Source organism: Oncorhynchus clarkii, chromosome 28, assembly GCF_045791955.1.
Source record: "Oncorhynchus clarkii lewisi isolate Uvic-CL-2024 chromosome 28, UVic_Ocla_1.0, whole genome shotgun sequence".
NCBI classification, from domain to species: domain Eukaryota; kingdom Metazoa; phylum Chordata; class Actinopteri; order Salmoniformes; family Salmonidae; genus Oncorhynchus; species Oncorhynchus clarkii.
The window spans coordinates 34,346,810-34,361,073 of record NC_092174.1 but is presented as its reverse complement, the minus strand read 5'-3'; the positions used below and the strand labels follow the sequence as shown (position 1 = coordinate 34,361,073).

The 14,264-nt window shown below is 45.8% G+C and overlaps 1 protein-coding gene across 1 annotated transcript in view; it reads right to left on the bottom strand.

Moving 5' to 3' along the window:
• LOC139386629 (ephrin type-A receptor 3-like) overlaps nt 1-14,264 on the bottom strand; it is a 183,350-nt gene that overhangs the window by 135,526 nt on the left and 33,560 nt on the right. Inside the window, exon 2 of the mRNA XM_071132367.1 lies at nt 1,501-1,565. Coding sequence (XP_070988468.1) covers nt 1,501-1,565 — 65 coding nt within the window. The remainder of the gene's footprint in view (nt 1-1,500; nt 1,566-14,264) is intronic.

The window sequence follows — 14,264 nt, the reverse complement described above, 5'->3', positions numbered from 1 at the left end:
GCCATCAACAGGAACATAACATGACATACCAATTAGGGTCTGGCTAAAAATACTTGAATCAGTTATCGAACCCATTGCCCTTTATGGTTGTGAGGTCTGGGGTCTGCTCACCAACCATGAATTCACAAAATGAGACACACACCAAATTGAGACATTGCATCCAGAATTCTGCAAAAATATCCTCAGTGTGCAACGTACACCACCAAATAATGCATGCAGAGAAGAAGAAGGCGAATAGCCATTAACTTCTGCAACCACCTAAAAGGAAGCGATTCCCGAACCTACCATAATAAAGCCATCATCTACAGAGAGATCAACCTGGAGAAGAGTCCCCTAAGCAAGCTGGTCCTGGGACTCTGTTCACAAACACAAACAGACCCCACAGAGCCCCAGGACAGCAACACAATTAGACCAAACTAAATAATGAGAAAACAAAAAGATAATTACGTGACACATTGGAAACAATTAACAAAAATCAGGGCAAACTAGAACGCTATTTAGCCCTTAACAGAGAGTACACAATGGAAGAATACCTGACCACTGTGACTGACCCAAAATTAAGGAAAGCTTTGACTCTGTACAGACTCAGTGAGCATTGTTATTGTGAAAGGCTGCGAAAGGTAGACCTGGCTCTTAATAACTTCTTGGAACTACCCATCCCGGATCTGGGAGAATTGTCATCAACTACACTAATTAGCATAGCACAACGGTCAAAAAATATTACTAGAAAATATTCATATTCATGAAATCACAAGTGAAATATAGTGAAACACAGCTTAGCCTTTTGTTAATCACCCTGTCATCTCTGATTTTGAAATGATGCTTTACAGCCAAAGCACTCTGGGCACCTTTTTTATCCAAGCTACTCAATACTGGCCCCAGCCATAAGAAGTTAAAGAAAGGAAACACCCCGGATTTCAGCTCTCTCTTTCTCTTCAGCTGGTTTCTACAGTTACATCCCTATGTCGTTTCTTGCCGAATGCCTTTTCATTCATTCATTCATTCATTCATTGATTCATTCATTCATTCACTATCTTGTGTTTTAACGAGGCATGACTCTGGAATTCTGATACTCCCTGGGTTGTTTCCTTCACAGCAGCCTGTTACACAACCCAACACCAGTGTTACATAACAATATGCACCCTCTCCCCAAATCACAGCCTGTTACACAACCCAAAGTCAGTGTTACATAACAATATGCACCCCCTCCCCAAATCACAGCCTGTTACACAACCCAAAGTCAGTGTTACATAACAATATGCAACCCCTCCCCAAATCACAGAAGTCAACTCTCTCTCTCTCTCTCTGTCTGTCTGTGTGTATGTGTGTGTGTGTGTGTGTGTGTGTGTGTGTGTGTGTGTGTGTGCGTGTGTGCGTGTGTGTGTGTGTGTGTGTGTGTGTGTGCGTGTGTGCGTGTGTGTGTGTGTGTGTGTGGATCGGGGTTGAAGGGATCAAGGAATGGCTGTATGAGACAGGAAGTGATGTCACAGTGTTACTCACCCCCTCTGCAGGGTATGCCTCCCAGCCCAGGTCTCCAAGAGCAGACATGGAGTCCAACAACGTCACTGCAGACAGATAGAGACAGCGAGAACAGACAGGTTAACACAACAAATATAACTACAGGCAGTTCAATTCGTTATTGGAACAGCTGTACTGTCTGGTCAAAGGTTTTCTAGGTTGTCTAGTTTGTACTGCGACCTGGCCAAGATAAAGGACAGCAGTTCGACACATACAACAACACAGAGTTACACATGGAATAAACATACAGTCAATAATACAATAGAAGAAAAAAAAGTTCTATACACCGTGAGTGCAAATGAGGTAAGATAAGGGAGGTAAGGCAATAAATAGGTCATGGTGGTGAAGTAATTACAATATAGCAATTAGACACTGGAATGGTAGATGTGCAGAAGATGAATGTGCAAGTTTAGATACTGGAGCAAGATAAATAAATAAATACAGGATGGGGATGAGGTAGTTGGATGGGCTATTTACAGATGGGCTATGTACAGGTGCAGTGATCTGTGAGCTGCTCTGACAGCTGGTGCTTAAAGCTAGTGAGGGAGATATGGGTCTCCAGCTTCAGTGATTTTTGCAGTTCGTTCCAGTCATTGGCAGCAGAGAACTGGAAGGAAAGGCGGCCAAATGAGGAATTAGCTTTGTGGTGACCAGTGAGATACACCTGCTGGAGAGGGTGCTACGGGTGGGTGCTGCTATGGTGACCAGTGAGCTGAGATAAGGTGGGGCTTTACCTAGCAGAAACTTGTAGATGACCTGGAGCCAGTGGGTTTGGCGATGAGTATGAAGCGATGGCCAGCAAACGAGAGCGTACAGGTCGCAGTGGTGGGTGATATATGGGGCTTTGTTGAAAAAACGGATGGCACTGTGATAGACTGCATCCAGTTTGTTGAGTAGAGTGTTGGAGGCTATTTTATAGATGACATCGCCGAAGTCGAGGATCGGTAGGATGGTCAGTTTTACGAGGGTATGTTTGGCAGCATGAGTGAAGGATGCTTTGTTGTGAAATAGGAAGCCGATTCTAGATTTAATTTTGGATTGGAGATGCTTAATGTGAGTCTGGAAGGAGAGTTTACAGTCTAGCCAAACACCTAGGTATTTGTAGTTGTTCACATATTCTAAGTCAGAACCGTCCAGAGTAGTGATGCTGGACGGGCAGGCAGGTGCGGGCAGTGATCGGTTGAAGAGAATGCATTTAGTTTTACTTGCATTTAAGAGCAGTTGGAGGCCACGGAAGGAGAGTTGTATGGCATTGAAGCTCGTCTGGAGGTTAGTTAACACAGTGTCCAAAGAAGACCCAGAAGTATACAGAATGGTGCCGTCTACATAGAGGTGGATCAGAGAATCACCAGCAGCGAGAGCGACATCATTGATGTATACAGAGAAGAGAGTTAGCCCGAGAATTGAACCCTGTGTCACGCCCATAGAAACTGCAATAGGTCCGGACAACAGACCCTCCGATTTGACACATTGAACTCTTTCAGAGAAGTGGTTGGTGAACCAGGCGAGGCAATCATTTCAGAAACCAAGTCGGTTGAGTCTGTCAATATGAATGTGGTGATTGACAGAGTTAAAAGCCTTGGCAAGGTCGATAAATACGGCTGCACAGTAATGTCTCTTATCGATGGCGGTTATGATATCGTTTAGGACCTTGAGCGTGGCTGAGGTGCACACTTGACCAGCTCTAAAACCAGATTGAATAGCAGAGAAGGTAAAGTGGGATTCGAAATGTTTGGTAATCTGTTTGTTGACTTGGCTTTCGAAAACCTTAGAAAGGCAGGGTAGGATAGAAATAGGTCTGTAGCAATTTGGGTCTAGAGTGTCTCCCCCTTTGAAGAGGGGGATGATCGGGGCAGCTTTCCAATCTTTGGGAATCTCAGATGATATGAAAGAGAGATTGAACAGGCTAGTAATAGGGGTTGCAACAATTTCGTCAGATAATTTTAAAAAGAGAGGGTCCAGATTGTCTAGCCAGGCTGATTTGTAGGGGTCCAGGTTTTGCAGTTCTTTAAGAACATCAGCTATCTGGATTTGGGAGAAGGAGAAATGGGGAGGCTTGGGCGAGTTGCTGTGGAGAGTGCAGGGCTGTTGACCGGGGTAGGGGTAGCCAGGTGGAAAGCATGGCCAGCCGTAGAAAAATGCATGTTGAAATTTTCAATTATAGTGGATTTATCGGTGGTGACAGTGTTTCCTAGCCTCAGTGCAGTGGGCAGCTGGGAGGAGGTGCTCTTATTCTCCATGGACTTTACAGTGACACAGAACTGTTTTTTGTTTGTGCTACAGGAAGCAAATTTCTGCTTGAAAAAGCTAGCCTTAGCTTTCCTAACTGCCTGTGTATATTTGTTCCTAACTTCCCCGAAAAGTTGCATATCACAGGGGCTATTCGATGCTAATGAAGAACACCACAGGATATTTTTGTGCTGGTCAAGGGCAGTCAGGTCTGGAGTGAACCAAGGGCTATATCTGTTCCTGGTTCAACATTTTTTGAATGGGGCGTGCTTATTTAAGATGGTGAGTAAGGCACTTTTAACGAATGACCAGGCATCCTCTACTGACAGGATGAGATCAATATCCTTCCAGGATACCCCGGCCAGGTCGATTAGGAAGGCGTTTGACAGTGGGGAGCGTTTGACAGTAGGGAGCGTTTGACAGTGATGAGTGGAGGTCGTTTGACCGCAGACCCGTTACGGATGCAGGCAATGAGGCAGTGATCGCTGAGATCTTGGTTGAAAACAGCAGAGGTATATTTGGAGGGCAATTTGGTTAGGATGATATCTATGAGGGTGCCCGTGTTTACGGACTTGGGGTTGTACCTGGTGGGCTCATTGATAATTTGTGAGAGATTGAAGGCAACAAGCTTAGATTGTAGGATGGTCGGGGTGTTAAGCATGTCCCAGTTTAGGTCACGTAGCAGCACGAACTCTGAAGATAGATGGGGGGTAAACAATTCACAAATGGTGTCCAGGGCACAGCTGGGGGCAGATGGTGGTCTATAGCAAGCGGCAAGGGTGAGAGACTTGTTTCTGTAAAGGTGGATTTTTAAAAGTAGAAGCTCGAATTGTTTGGGTACAGACCTGGATAGTAAGACAGAACTCTGCAGGCTATCTCTGCAGTAGATTGCAACAACGCTCCCTTTGGCAGTTTTATCTTGTCGGAAAATGTTATAGTTAGGGATGGAAATTTCATGGGTTTTGGTGGTCTTCCTGAGCCAGGATTCAGACATGGCCAGGACAACCGGGTTGGCAGAGTGTGCAGTGCATAAAACAAACTTAGGGAGGAGGTTTCTAATGTTAACATGCATGAAACCAAGGCTTTCACTGTTACAGAAGTCAACAAATGATAGCGCCTGTGGAATGAGAGTGGAGTTAAGCACTGCAGGGCCTGGATTAACCTTCACATCACCAGAGGAACAGAGGAGGAGTAGGATAAGGGTACGGCTAAAGGCTAAAATAACTGGGGGATGATGCCAGGTCAACGGGATAGTGCTTACATACAGCATGTTAAATAGAACAGGTCCCATGTAGTTCAGTTGGTAGAGCATGTTGCTTGCAATGCCAGGGGTGTGGGTTTGATCCCCACAGGGAACCAGTATGAAAATGGATGCACTCAATATTGTAAGTTGCTCTGAATAAGAGCGTCTGCTAAATTATATAAATATGATACATGTTGCCTCTGACTCTCCCAGGATGGCATCTCCGTACCCTCACCACCGTACCCTCACCACTCCTCAGCAACAGGATTAAGAGATATTCAGAGACCAGGCTGGGGAGAGGGAGGAAGGTAAGAGGAGAGAAACAGAATTAAAAAGCGGGAGGAAGACAGAAAGGCTATGAGCTAGCTAGAAGGCTAAGTGTGTATTCAGATGGAGCCAGTTACTCCCAAGGTGTGTGAACTGTGTTGTCCCTGCCTGACGCCAATTCAGCCCTAATCACAGCCTCACCACTGCTAACCATTAATATTTAATTATCCTCCATCTACAGAAGCTCCTGTCTCCTCTCTGTCTCACTCCTCGCTATCTCACTCCTCCTGTTTCTCTCTGTCTCTCTCCTATCTCACTCCTCCTGTTTCTCTCTTATCTCACTCCTCCCTGTCTCTCTGCTATCTTAGTCCTCCTGTATCTCTATGTCTCTCTCCTATCACACTCCTCGCTGTCACTTTCTATCTCACTCCACCCTGTCTCTCTCTATCTCACTCCTCACTGTCTCGATCTATCTCACTCCTCTGTCTCTCTCTATCTGACTACTCTCTGTCTCTCTCTATCTCACGCCTCTATCTCTATCTATCTCACTCATCTGTCTCGCTCCTCTCTATCTCACTCCTCTGTCTCTCTCCTCTCCATCTCACTCCTCACTGTCTCTCTCCTCTCTATCTCACTTCTCACTGTCTCTCTCCTCTCTATCTCACTCCTCTCTGTCTCTCTCTCTTACTCCTCCCTGTCTCTCTCCTATCTCATTCCTCCCTGTCTCTATCATATCTCACTCCTCCCTGTTTCCCTGTCTCTCTCTAGCTCACTACTCCCTGTCTCTCTCTATCTCACACCTCCCTGTCTCTCTCCTATCTCACTCCTCTCTGTCTCTCTATCCCACTCCTCTGTCTCTATCTATCACACTCATCTGTCTCGCTCCTCTTTATCTCACTCCTCTCTGTTTCTCTCCTCTCTATCTCACTGTATTTCTCCTCTCTATCTCACTCCTCTCTGTTTCGCTCTATCTCACTCCTCTCTGTCTATCTCACTGATCTGTCTCTCAATTCAATTCAATTCAATTCAATTCAAGGGCTTTATTGGCATGGGAAACATGTGTTAACATTGCCAAAGCAAGTGAGGTAGACAACATACAAAGTGAATATATAAAGTGAAAAACAACAAAAATTAACAGTAGACATTACACATACAGAGGTTTCAAAACAGTAAAGACATTACAAATGTCATATTCTATATATATATATATATATATACAGTGTTTTAACAATATACAAATGGTTAAAGGACACAAGATAAAATAAATAAGCATAAATATGGGTTGTATTTACAATGGTGTTTGTTCTTCACTGGTTGCCCTTTTCTCGTGGCAACAGGTCACAAATCTTGCTGCTGTGATGGCACACTGTGGAATTTCACCCAGTAGATATGGGAGTTTTTCAAATTTGGATTTGTTTTCGAATTCTTTGTGGATCTGTGTAATCTGAGGGAAATATGTATCTCTAATATGGTCATACATTGGGCAGGAGGTTAGGAAGTGCAGCTCAGTTTCCACCTCATTTTGTGGGCAGTGAGCACATAGCCTGTCTTCTCTTGAGAGCCATGTCTGCCTACGGCGGCCTTTCTCAATAGCAAGGCTATGCTCACTGAGTCTGTACATAGTCAAAGCTTTCCTTAATTTTGGGTCAGTCACAGTGGTCAGGTATTCTGCCGCTGTGTACTCTCTGTTTAGGGCCAAATAGCATTCTAGTTTGCTCTGTTTTTTTGTTAATTCTTTCCAGTGTGTCAAGTAATTATCTTTTTGTTTTCTCATGATTTGGTTGGGTCTAATTGTGCTGTTGTCCTGGGGCTCTGTAGGGTGTGTTTGTGTTTGTGAACAGAGCCCCAGGACCAGCTTGCTTAGGGGACTCTTCTCCAGGTTCATCTCTCTGTAGGTGATGGCTTTGTTATGGAAGGTTTGTGAATCACTTCCTTTTAGGTGGTTGTAGAATTTGACGGCTCTTTTCTGGATTTTGATAATTAGTGGGTATCGGCCTAATTCTGTCTCTCTCTATCTGACACCTCCCTGTGTCTCTCCTATCTCACTCCTCCATATCTCTCTCTGTCTCTCTCTCTCTCTCATCTGTCTCTCTCCTCTCGATCTCACTCCTCACTGTCTCTCTCCTCTCTATCTCACTTCTCACTGTCTCTCCTCTCTATCACACTCCTCCCTGTCTCTCTCTCTCTCTCCTCCCTGTCTCTCTCCTATCTCACCCCTCCCTGTTTCTATCATATCTCACTCCTCCCTGTCTCTCTCTATCTCACACCTCCCTGTCTCTCTCTATCTCACACCTCCCAGTGCCTCTCCTATCTCACTCCTCCATATCTCTCTCTGTCTCTCTCCTATCTCACTCCTCCCTGTCTCTCTCCTATCTCACTCCTCCCTATCTCTCTCTCTCTCACTATCTCACTCCTCACTCTCTCTCTCCTATTTCACTCTCCTATTTCACTCCTCTGTCTATATCACTCCTCCCTGTCTCTCTCCTATCTCACTCCTCCCTGTCTCTATCCTATCTCACTCCTCCCTGTCTCTCTCTATCTCACACCTCCCTGTCTCTCTCCTATCTCACTCCTCCATATCTCTCCCTGTCTCTCTCTATCTCACACCTCCCTGTGTCTCTCCTATCTCACTCCTCCATATCTCTCCCTGTCTCTCTCTATCTGACACCTCCCTGTGTCTCTCCTATCTCACTCCTCCATATCTCTCTCTGTCTCTCTCTCTATCTCACTCCTCCTGTCTCTCTCCTATCTGACCCCTCCCTGTCTCTCTTCTATCTCACTATCTCACTCCTCACTCTCTCTCTCCTATTTCACTCTCTCTCTCCTATTTCACTCCTCTCTGTCTCTCTCTATCTCACTACTCTGTCTCTCTCTATCTCACTCCTCCCTGTCTCTCTCCAATCTCACTCCTTCCTGTCTCGCTCCTCTCTATCTCACTCCTCCCTGTCTCTATCCTATCTCACTCCTCCTGTATCTCTCTATCTCACACCTTCCTGTCTCTCTCCTATCTCACTCCTCTCTGTCTCTATCTATCACACTCATCTGTCTCGCTCCTCTTTATCTCACTCCTCTCTGTTTCTCTCGTCTCCATCTCACTCCTCACTGTCTCTCTCCTCTCTATCTCACTGTCTTTCTCCTCTCTATCTCACTCATCACTGTTTCTCTCCTCTCTATCTCACTCCTTGCTGTCTCTCTCCTATTTCGGTCCTCTCTGTCTCTCTCAATCTCACTCCTCTGTCTCTCTCTATCTCACACCTCCCTGTGTCTCTCCTATCTCACTCCTCCATATCTCTCCCTGTCTCTCTCTATCTCACACCTCCCTGTGTCTCTCCTATCTCACTCCTCCATATCTCTCTCTGTCTCTCTCCTATCTCACTCCTCCTGTCTCTCTCCTATCTGACCCCTCCCTGTCTCTCTCCTATCTCACTATCTCACTCCTCACTCTCTCTCTCTCCTATTTCACTCTCTCTCTCCTATTTCACTCCTCTCTGTCTCTCTCTATCTCACTCCTCTGTCTCTCTCTATCTCACTCCTCCCTGTCTCTCTCCAATCTCACTCCTTCCTGTCTCACTCCTCTCTATCTCACTCCTCCCTGTCTCTCTCCTATCTCACTCCTCCCCATCTCTCTCTCTCTCTCTCTCACTCCTCCCTGTCTCTCTCCTATCTCACTCCTCCCTGTCTCCCTCTATCTCACACCTCCCTGTCTCTCTCCTATCTCACTCCTCCTGTCTCTCCCTATCTCACACCTCCCTGTCTCTCTCCTATCTCACTCCTCTCTGTCTCTCTCTATCACACTCATCTGTCTCGCTCCTCTTTATCTCACTCCTCTCTGTCTCTCTCCTCTCCATCTCACTCCTCACTGTCTCTCTCCTCTCTATCTCACTGTCTTTCTCCTCTCTATCTCACTCATCACTGTCTCTCTCCTCTCTATCTCACTGTCTTTCTCCTCTCTATCTCACTCATCCATGTCTCTCTCCTCTCTATCTCACTCCTTGCTGTCTCTCTCCTATTTCGCTCCTCTCTGTCTCTCTCAATCTCACTCCTCTGTCTGTCTCTATCTCACTCCTCCCTGTCGCTCTCTTATCTCACTCCTTCATTTCTCTCTCCTATCTCACTCCTCCCTGTCTCTCTTCTATCTCACTCCTCCATGTCTCTCTCCTATCTCACTCTTGCCTGTCTCTCTCCTATCTCACTCCTCCCTGTCACTTCTATCTCACTCCACTCTCTCTCTCTCTATCTCACTCCTCACTGTCTCATTCTATCTCACTCCTCCCTGTCTCGATCTATCACACTCATCTCTGTCTCTCTCAATCTAACTCCCCTGTATCTCTCTATCTGACTACTCTCTGTCTCTCTCTATCTCACGCCTCTGTCTCTATCTATCTGACTCAACTGTCTCGCTCCTCTCTATCTCACTCCTCTCGTGCTCTCTCTCCTCTCCATCTCACTCCTCTCTGTCTCTCTATTCTCTATCTCACTCCTCACTCTCTCTCTCTCCTATTTCACTCTCTCTCTCCTATTTCACTCCTCTCTGTCTCTCTCTATCTCACTCCTCTGTCTCTCTCTATCTCACTCCTCCCTGTCTCTCTCCAATCTCACTCCTTCCTGTCTCACTCCTCTCTATCTCACTCCTCCCTGTCTCTCTCCTATCTCACTCCTCCCCATCTCTCTCTCTCTCTCTCTCACTCCTCCCTGTCTCTCTCCTATCTCACTCCTCCCTGTCTCCCTCTATCTCACACCTCCCTGTCTCTCTCCTATCTCACTCCTCCTGTCTCTCCCTATCTCACACCTCCCTGTCTCTCTCCTATCTCACTCCTCTCTGTCTCTCTCTATCACACTCATCTGTCTCGCTCCTCTTTATCTCACTCCTCTCTGTCTCTCTCCTCTCCATCTCACTCCTCACTGTCTCTCTCCTCTCTATCTCACTGTCTTTCTCCTCTCTATCTCACTCATCACTGTCTCTCTCCTCTCTATCTCACTGTCTTTCTCCTCTCTATCTCACTCATCCATGTCTCTCTCCTCTCTATCTCACTCCTTGCTGTCTCTCTCCTATTTCGCTCCTCTCTGTCTCTCTCAATCTCACTCCTCTGTCTGTCTCTATCTCACTCCTCCCTGTCGCTCTCTTATCTCACTCCTTCATTTCTCTCTCCTATCTCACTCCTCCCTGTCTCTCTTCTATCTCACTCCTCCATGTCTCTCTCCTATCTCACTCTTGCCTGTCTCTCTCCTATCTCACTCCTCCCTGTCACTTCTATCTCACTCCACTCTCTCTCTCTCTATCTCACTCCTCACTGTCTCATTCTATCTCACTCCTCCCTGTCTCGATCTATCACACTCATCTCTGTCTCTCTCAATCTAACTCCCCTGTATCTCTCTATCTGACTACTCTCTGTCTCTCTCTATCTCACGCCTCTGTCTCTATCTATCTGACTCAACTGTCTCGCTCCTCTCTATCTCACTCCTCTCGTGCTCTCTCTCCTCTCCATCTCACTCCTCTCTGTCTCTCTATTCTCTATCTCACTTCTCACTGTCTCTCTCCTCTCTATCTCACTCCTCCCTATCTCACTCATCCCTGTCTCTCTCTATCTCACCCCTCCCTGTCTCTCTCTATTTCACACCTCCCTGTCTCTCTCCTATTATCTCACTCCTCCTGTCTCTCTCATCTGACACCTCCCTGTCTCTCTCCAATCTCACTCATCTCTGTCTCTCTCTATCTGACTACTCTCTGTCTCTCTATCCCACTCCTCTGTCTCTATCTATCTCACTCCACTCTGTCTCTCTCCTCTCCATCTCACTCCTCACTGTCTCTCTACTCTCTATCTCACTCCTCCCTGTCTCTTTCCTATCTCACTCCTCCCTATCTCTCTCTCTCTCACTGCTCCCTGTCTCTCTCCTATCTCACTCATCCCTGTCTCTCTCTATCTCACTCCTCCCTGTCTCTATACTATCTCACTCCTCCCTGTTTCTCTCTATCGCACACCTCCCCGTCTCTCTCTATCTCACTCCTCCCTGTTTCTCTCTATCGCACACCTCCCTGTCTCTCTATCCCACGCCTCACTGTCTCTCTCCTCTCTATCTCACTCATCACTGTCTCTCTCCTCTCTATCTCACTCCTTGCTGTCTCTCTCCTATTTTGCTCCTCTCTGTCTCTCTCAATCTCACTCCTCTCTGTCGCTCTCTATCTGACTACTCTCTGTCTCTCTATCCCACTCCTCTGTCTCTATCTATCACACTCATCTGCCTCGCTCCTCTTTATCTCACTCCTCTCTGTCTGACTTCTCTCCATCTCACTCCTCACTGTCTCTCTCCTCTCTATCTCACTCATCACTGTCTCTCTCCTCTCTATCTCACTCCTTGCTGTCTCTCTCCTATTTCGCTCCTCTCTGTCTCTCTCAATCTCACTCCTCTGTCTGTCTCTATCTCACTCCTCTCTGTCTCTTTCCTATCTCACTACTCGCTGTCTCTCTCCTATCTCCCTCCTCCCTGTCTCTCTTCTATCTCACTCCTCCATGTCTCTCTCCTATCTCACTCCTTCCTGTCTCTCTCCTATCACACTCCTCTCTGTCTCTCTCTATCTCACTCCTCACTGTCTCTCTTTATCTCACTCCTCTGTCTCTCTCTCTCACTCATCTGTCTTGCTCCTCTCTATCTCACTCCTCTCTGTCTCTCTCTATCTCACTCCTCCCTGTCTCTCTTTCTATCTCACTCCTCTCTCTTTCTATCTCACTCCTTACGGTCTCTCTCTATCTCACTCCTCTCTGTATCTCTCTATCTCACTCCTCCCTGTCTCTCTCCTATCACACTCCTCACTGTATCTCTCCAATCTCACTCCTTACTGTCTCTCGCCTATCTCACTCCTCACTGTATCTCTTCAATCTCACTCCTTACTGTCTCTCTCCTATCTCACTCCTCTCTGTATCAATTCAATTCAATTCAATTCAAGGGCTTTATTGGCATGGGAAACATGTGTTAACATTGCCAAAGCAAGTGAGGTAGATAATATATAAATTGAATATATAAAGTGAAATAAACAATAAAAATTAACAGTAAACATTACACATACAGAAGTTTCAAAACAATAAAGACATTACAAATGTCATATTATATATATATATATATAGTGTATTAACAATGTACAAATGGTTAAAGGACACAAGATAAAATAAATATGCATAAATATGGGTTGTATCTCTCTATCTCACTCCTCCCTGTCTCTCTCTCTATCTCACTCATCTGTCTCTCTCCTCTCTATCTCACTGTCTCTCTCCTCTCTATCTCACTCATCACTGTCTCTCTCCTCTCTATCTCACTCCTTGCTGTCTCTCTCCTATTTAGCTCCTCTCTGTCTCTCTCTATCTCACTCCACTGTCTCACTCTATCTCACTCCTTACTGTCTCTCTTTATCTCACTCCTCTCTGTCTCTCTCTATCTCACTCCTCTCTGTCTATCTCACTCCTCTGTCTCTCTCTCTCACTCATCTGTCTCGCTCCTCTCTATCTCACTCCTCTCTGGCTCTCTCTTCTCTCTGTCTCTCTATCTCACTCCTCCCCGTCTCTCTCCTATCTCACTCCTCTGTCTCTCTATCTGACCACTCTCTGTCTCTCTCTATCCCACTCCTATGTCTCTATCTATCTAACTCATCTGTTTCGCTCCACTTTATTACACTCCTCCCTGTCTCTCTATCTCACGCCTCACTGTCTCTCTCCTCTCTATCTCACTGTCTCTCTCCTCTTTATCTCACGCCTCACTGTCTCTCTCCTCTCTATCTCACTGTCTCCCTCTATCGGACTCCTTGCTGTCTCTCTCCTTTCTCCTCTCCTATCTCACTCCTCAATGTCTCTCTACTCTCTATCCCCCTCCTCACTGTCTCTCTCCTCCCTATCTCACTCCTCCTGTCTCTCTCACTCATTTGTCTATATCACTCCTCGCTGTCTCTCTCTATCTCACACCTCACTGTCTCTCTCTTTCTCACTCTCACTGTCTCTCTCTCACTCCTCACTGTCTATCTCTATCTCACTCCTCTGTCTATATCACTCCTCACTGTCTCTCTCTATCTCACTCCTCTCTGTCTCTCTCTATCTCACTCCTCTGTCTATATCACTCCTCACTGTCTCTCTCTATCTCACTCCTTCCTGTCTCTCTCTATCTCACTCCTCGCTGTCACTTTCTATCTCATTCCACTCTCTCTCGCTATCTCACTCCTCATTGTCTCGATCTATCTCACTCCTCTCTGTCTCTCAATTCAATTCAATTCAAGGGCTTTATTGGCATGGGAAACATGTGTTAACATTGCCAAAGCAAGTGAGGTAGATAATATATGAAGTGAATATATAAAGTGAAATAAACAATAAGAATTAACAGTAAACATTACACATAGAGTCTGTACATAGTCAAAGCTTTCCTTAATTTTGGGTCAGTCACAGTGGTCAGGTATTCTGCCGCTGTGTACTCTCTGTTTAGGGCCAAATAGCATTCTAGTTTGCTCTGTTTTTTTGTTAATTCTTTCCAATGTGTCAAGTAATTATCTTTTTGTTTTCTCATGATTTGGTTGGGTCTAATTGTGCTGTTGTCCTGGGGCTCTGTAGGGTGTGTTTGTGTTTGTGAACAGAGCCCCAGGACCAGCTTGCTTAGGGGACTCTTCTCCAGGTTCATCTCTCTGTAGGTGATGGCTTTGTTATGGAAGGTTTGTGAATCACTTCCTTTTAGGTGGTTGTAGAATTTAACGGCTCTTTTCTGGATTTTGATAATTAGTGGGTATCTGCATGCATGCATCTGCATGAGGATATTTTTGCAGAATTCTGCGTGCAGAGTCTCAATTTGGTGTTTGTCCCATTTTGTGAAGTCTTGGTTGGTGAGCGGACCCCAGACCTCACAACCATAAAGGGCAATGGGCTCTATGACTGATTCAAGTATTTTTAGCCTCTCTCTGTCTCTCTTTTATCTCACTCCTATCTCACTACCCCTGTCTCTCTCCTATCTCACTCCTCTCTGTCTCTTTCTATCTCAC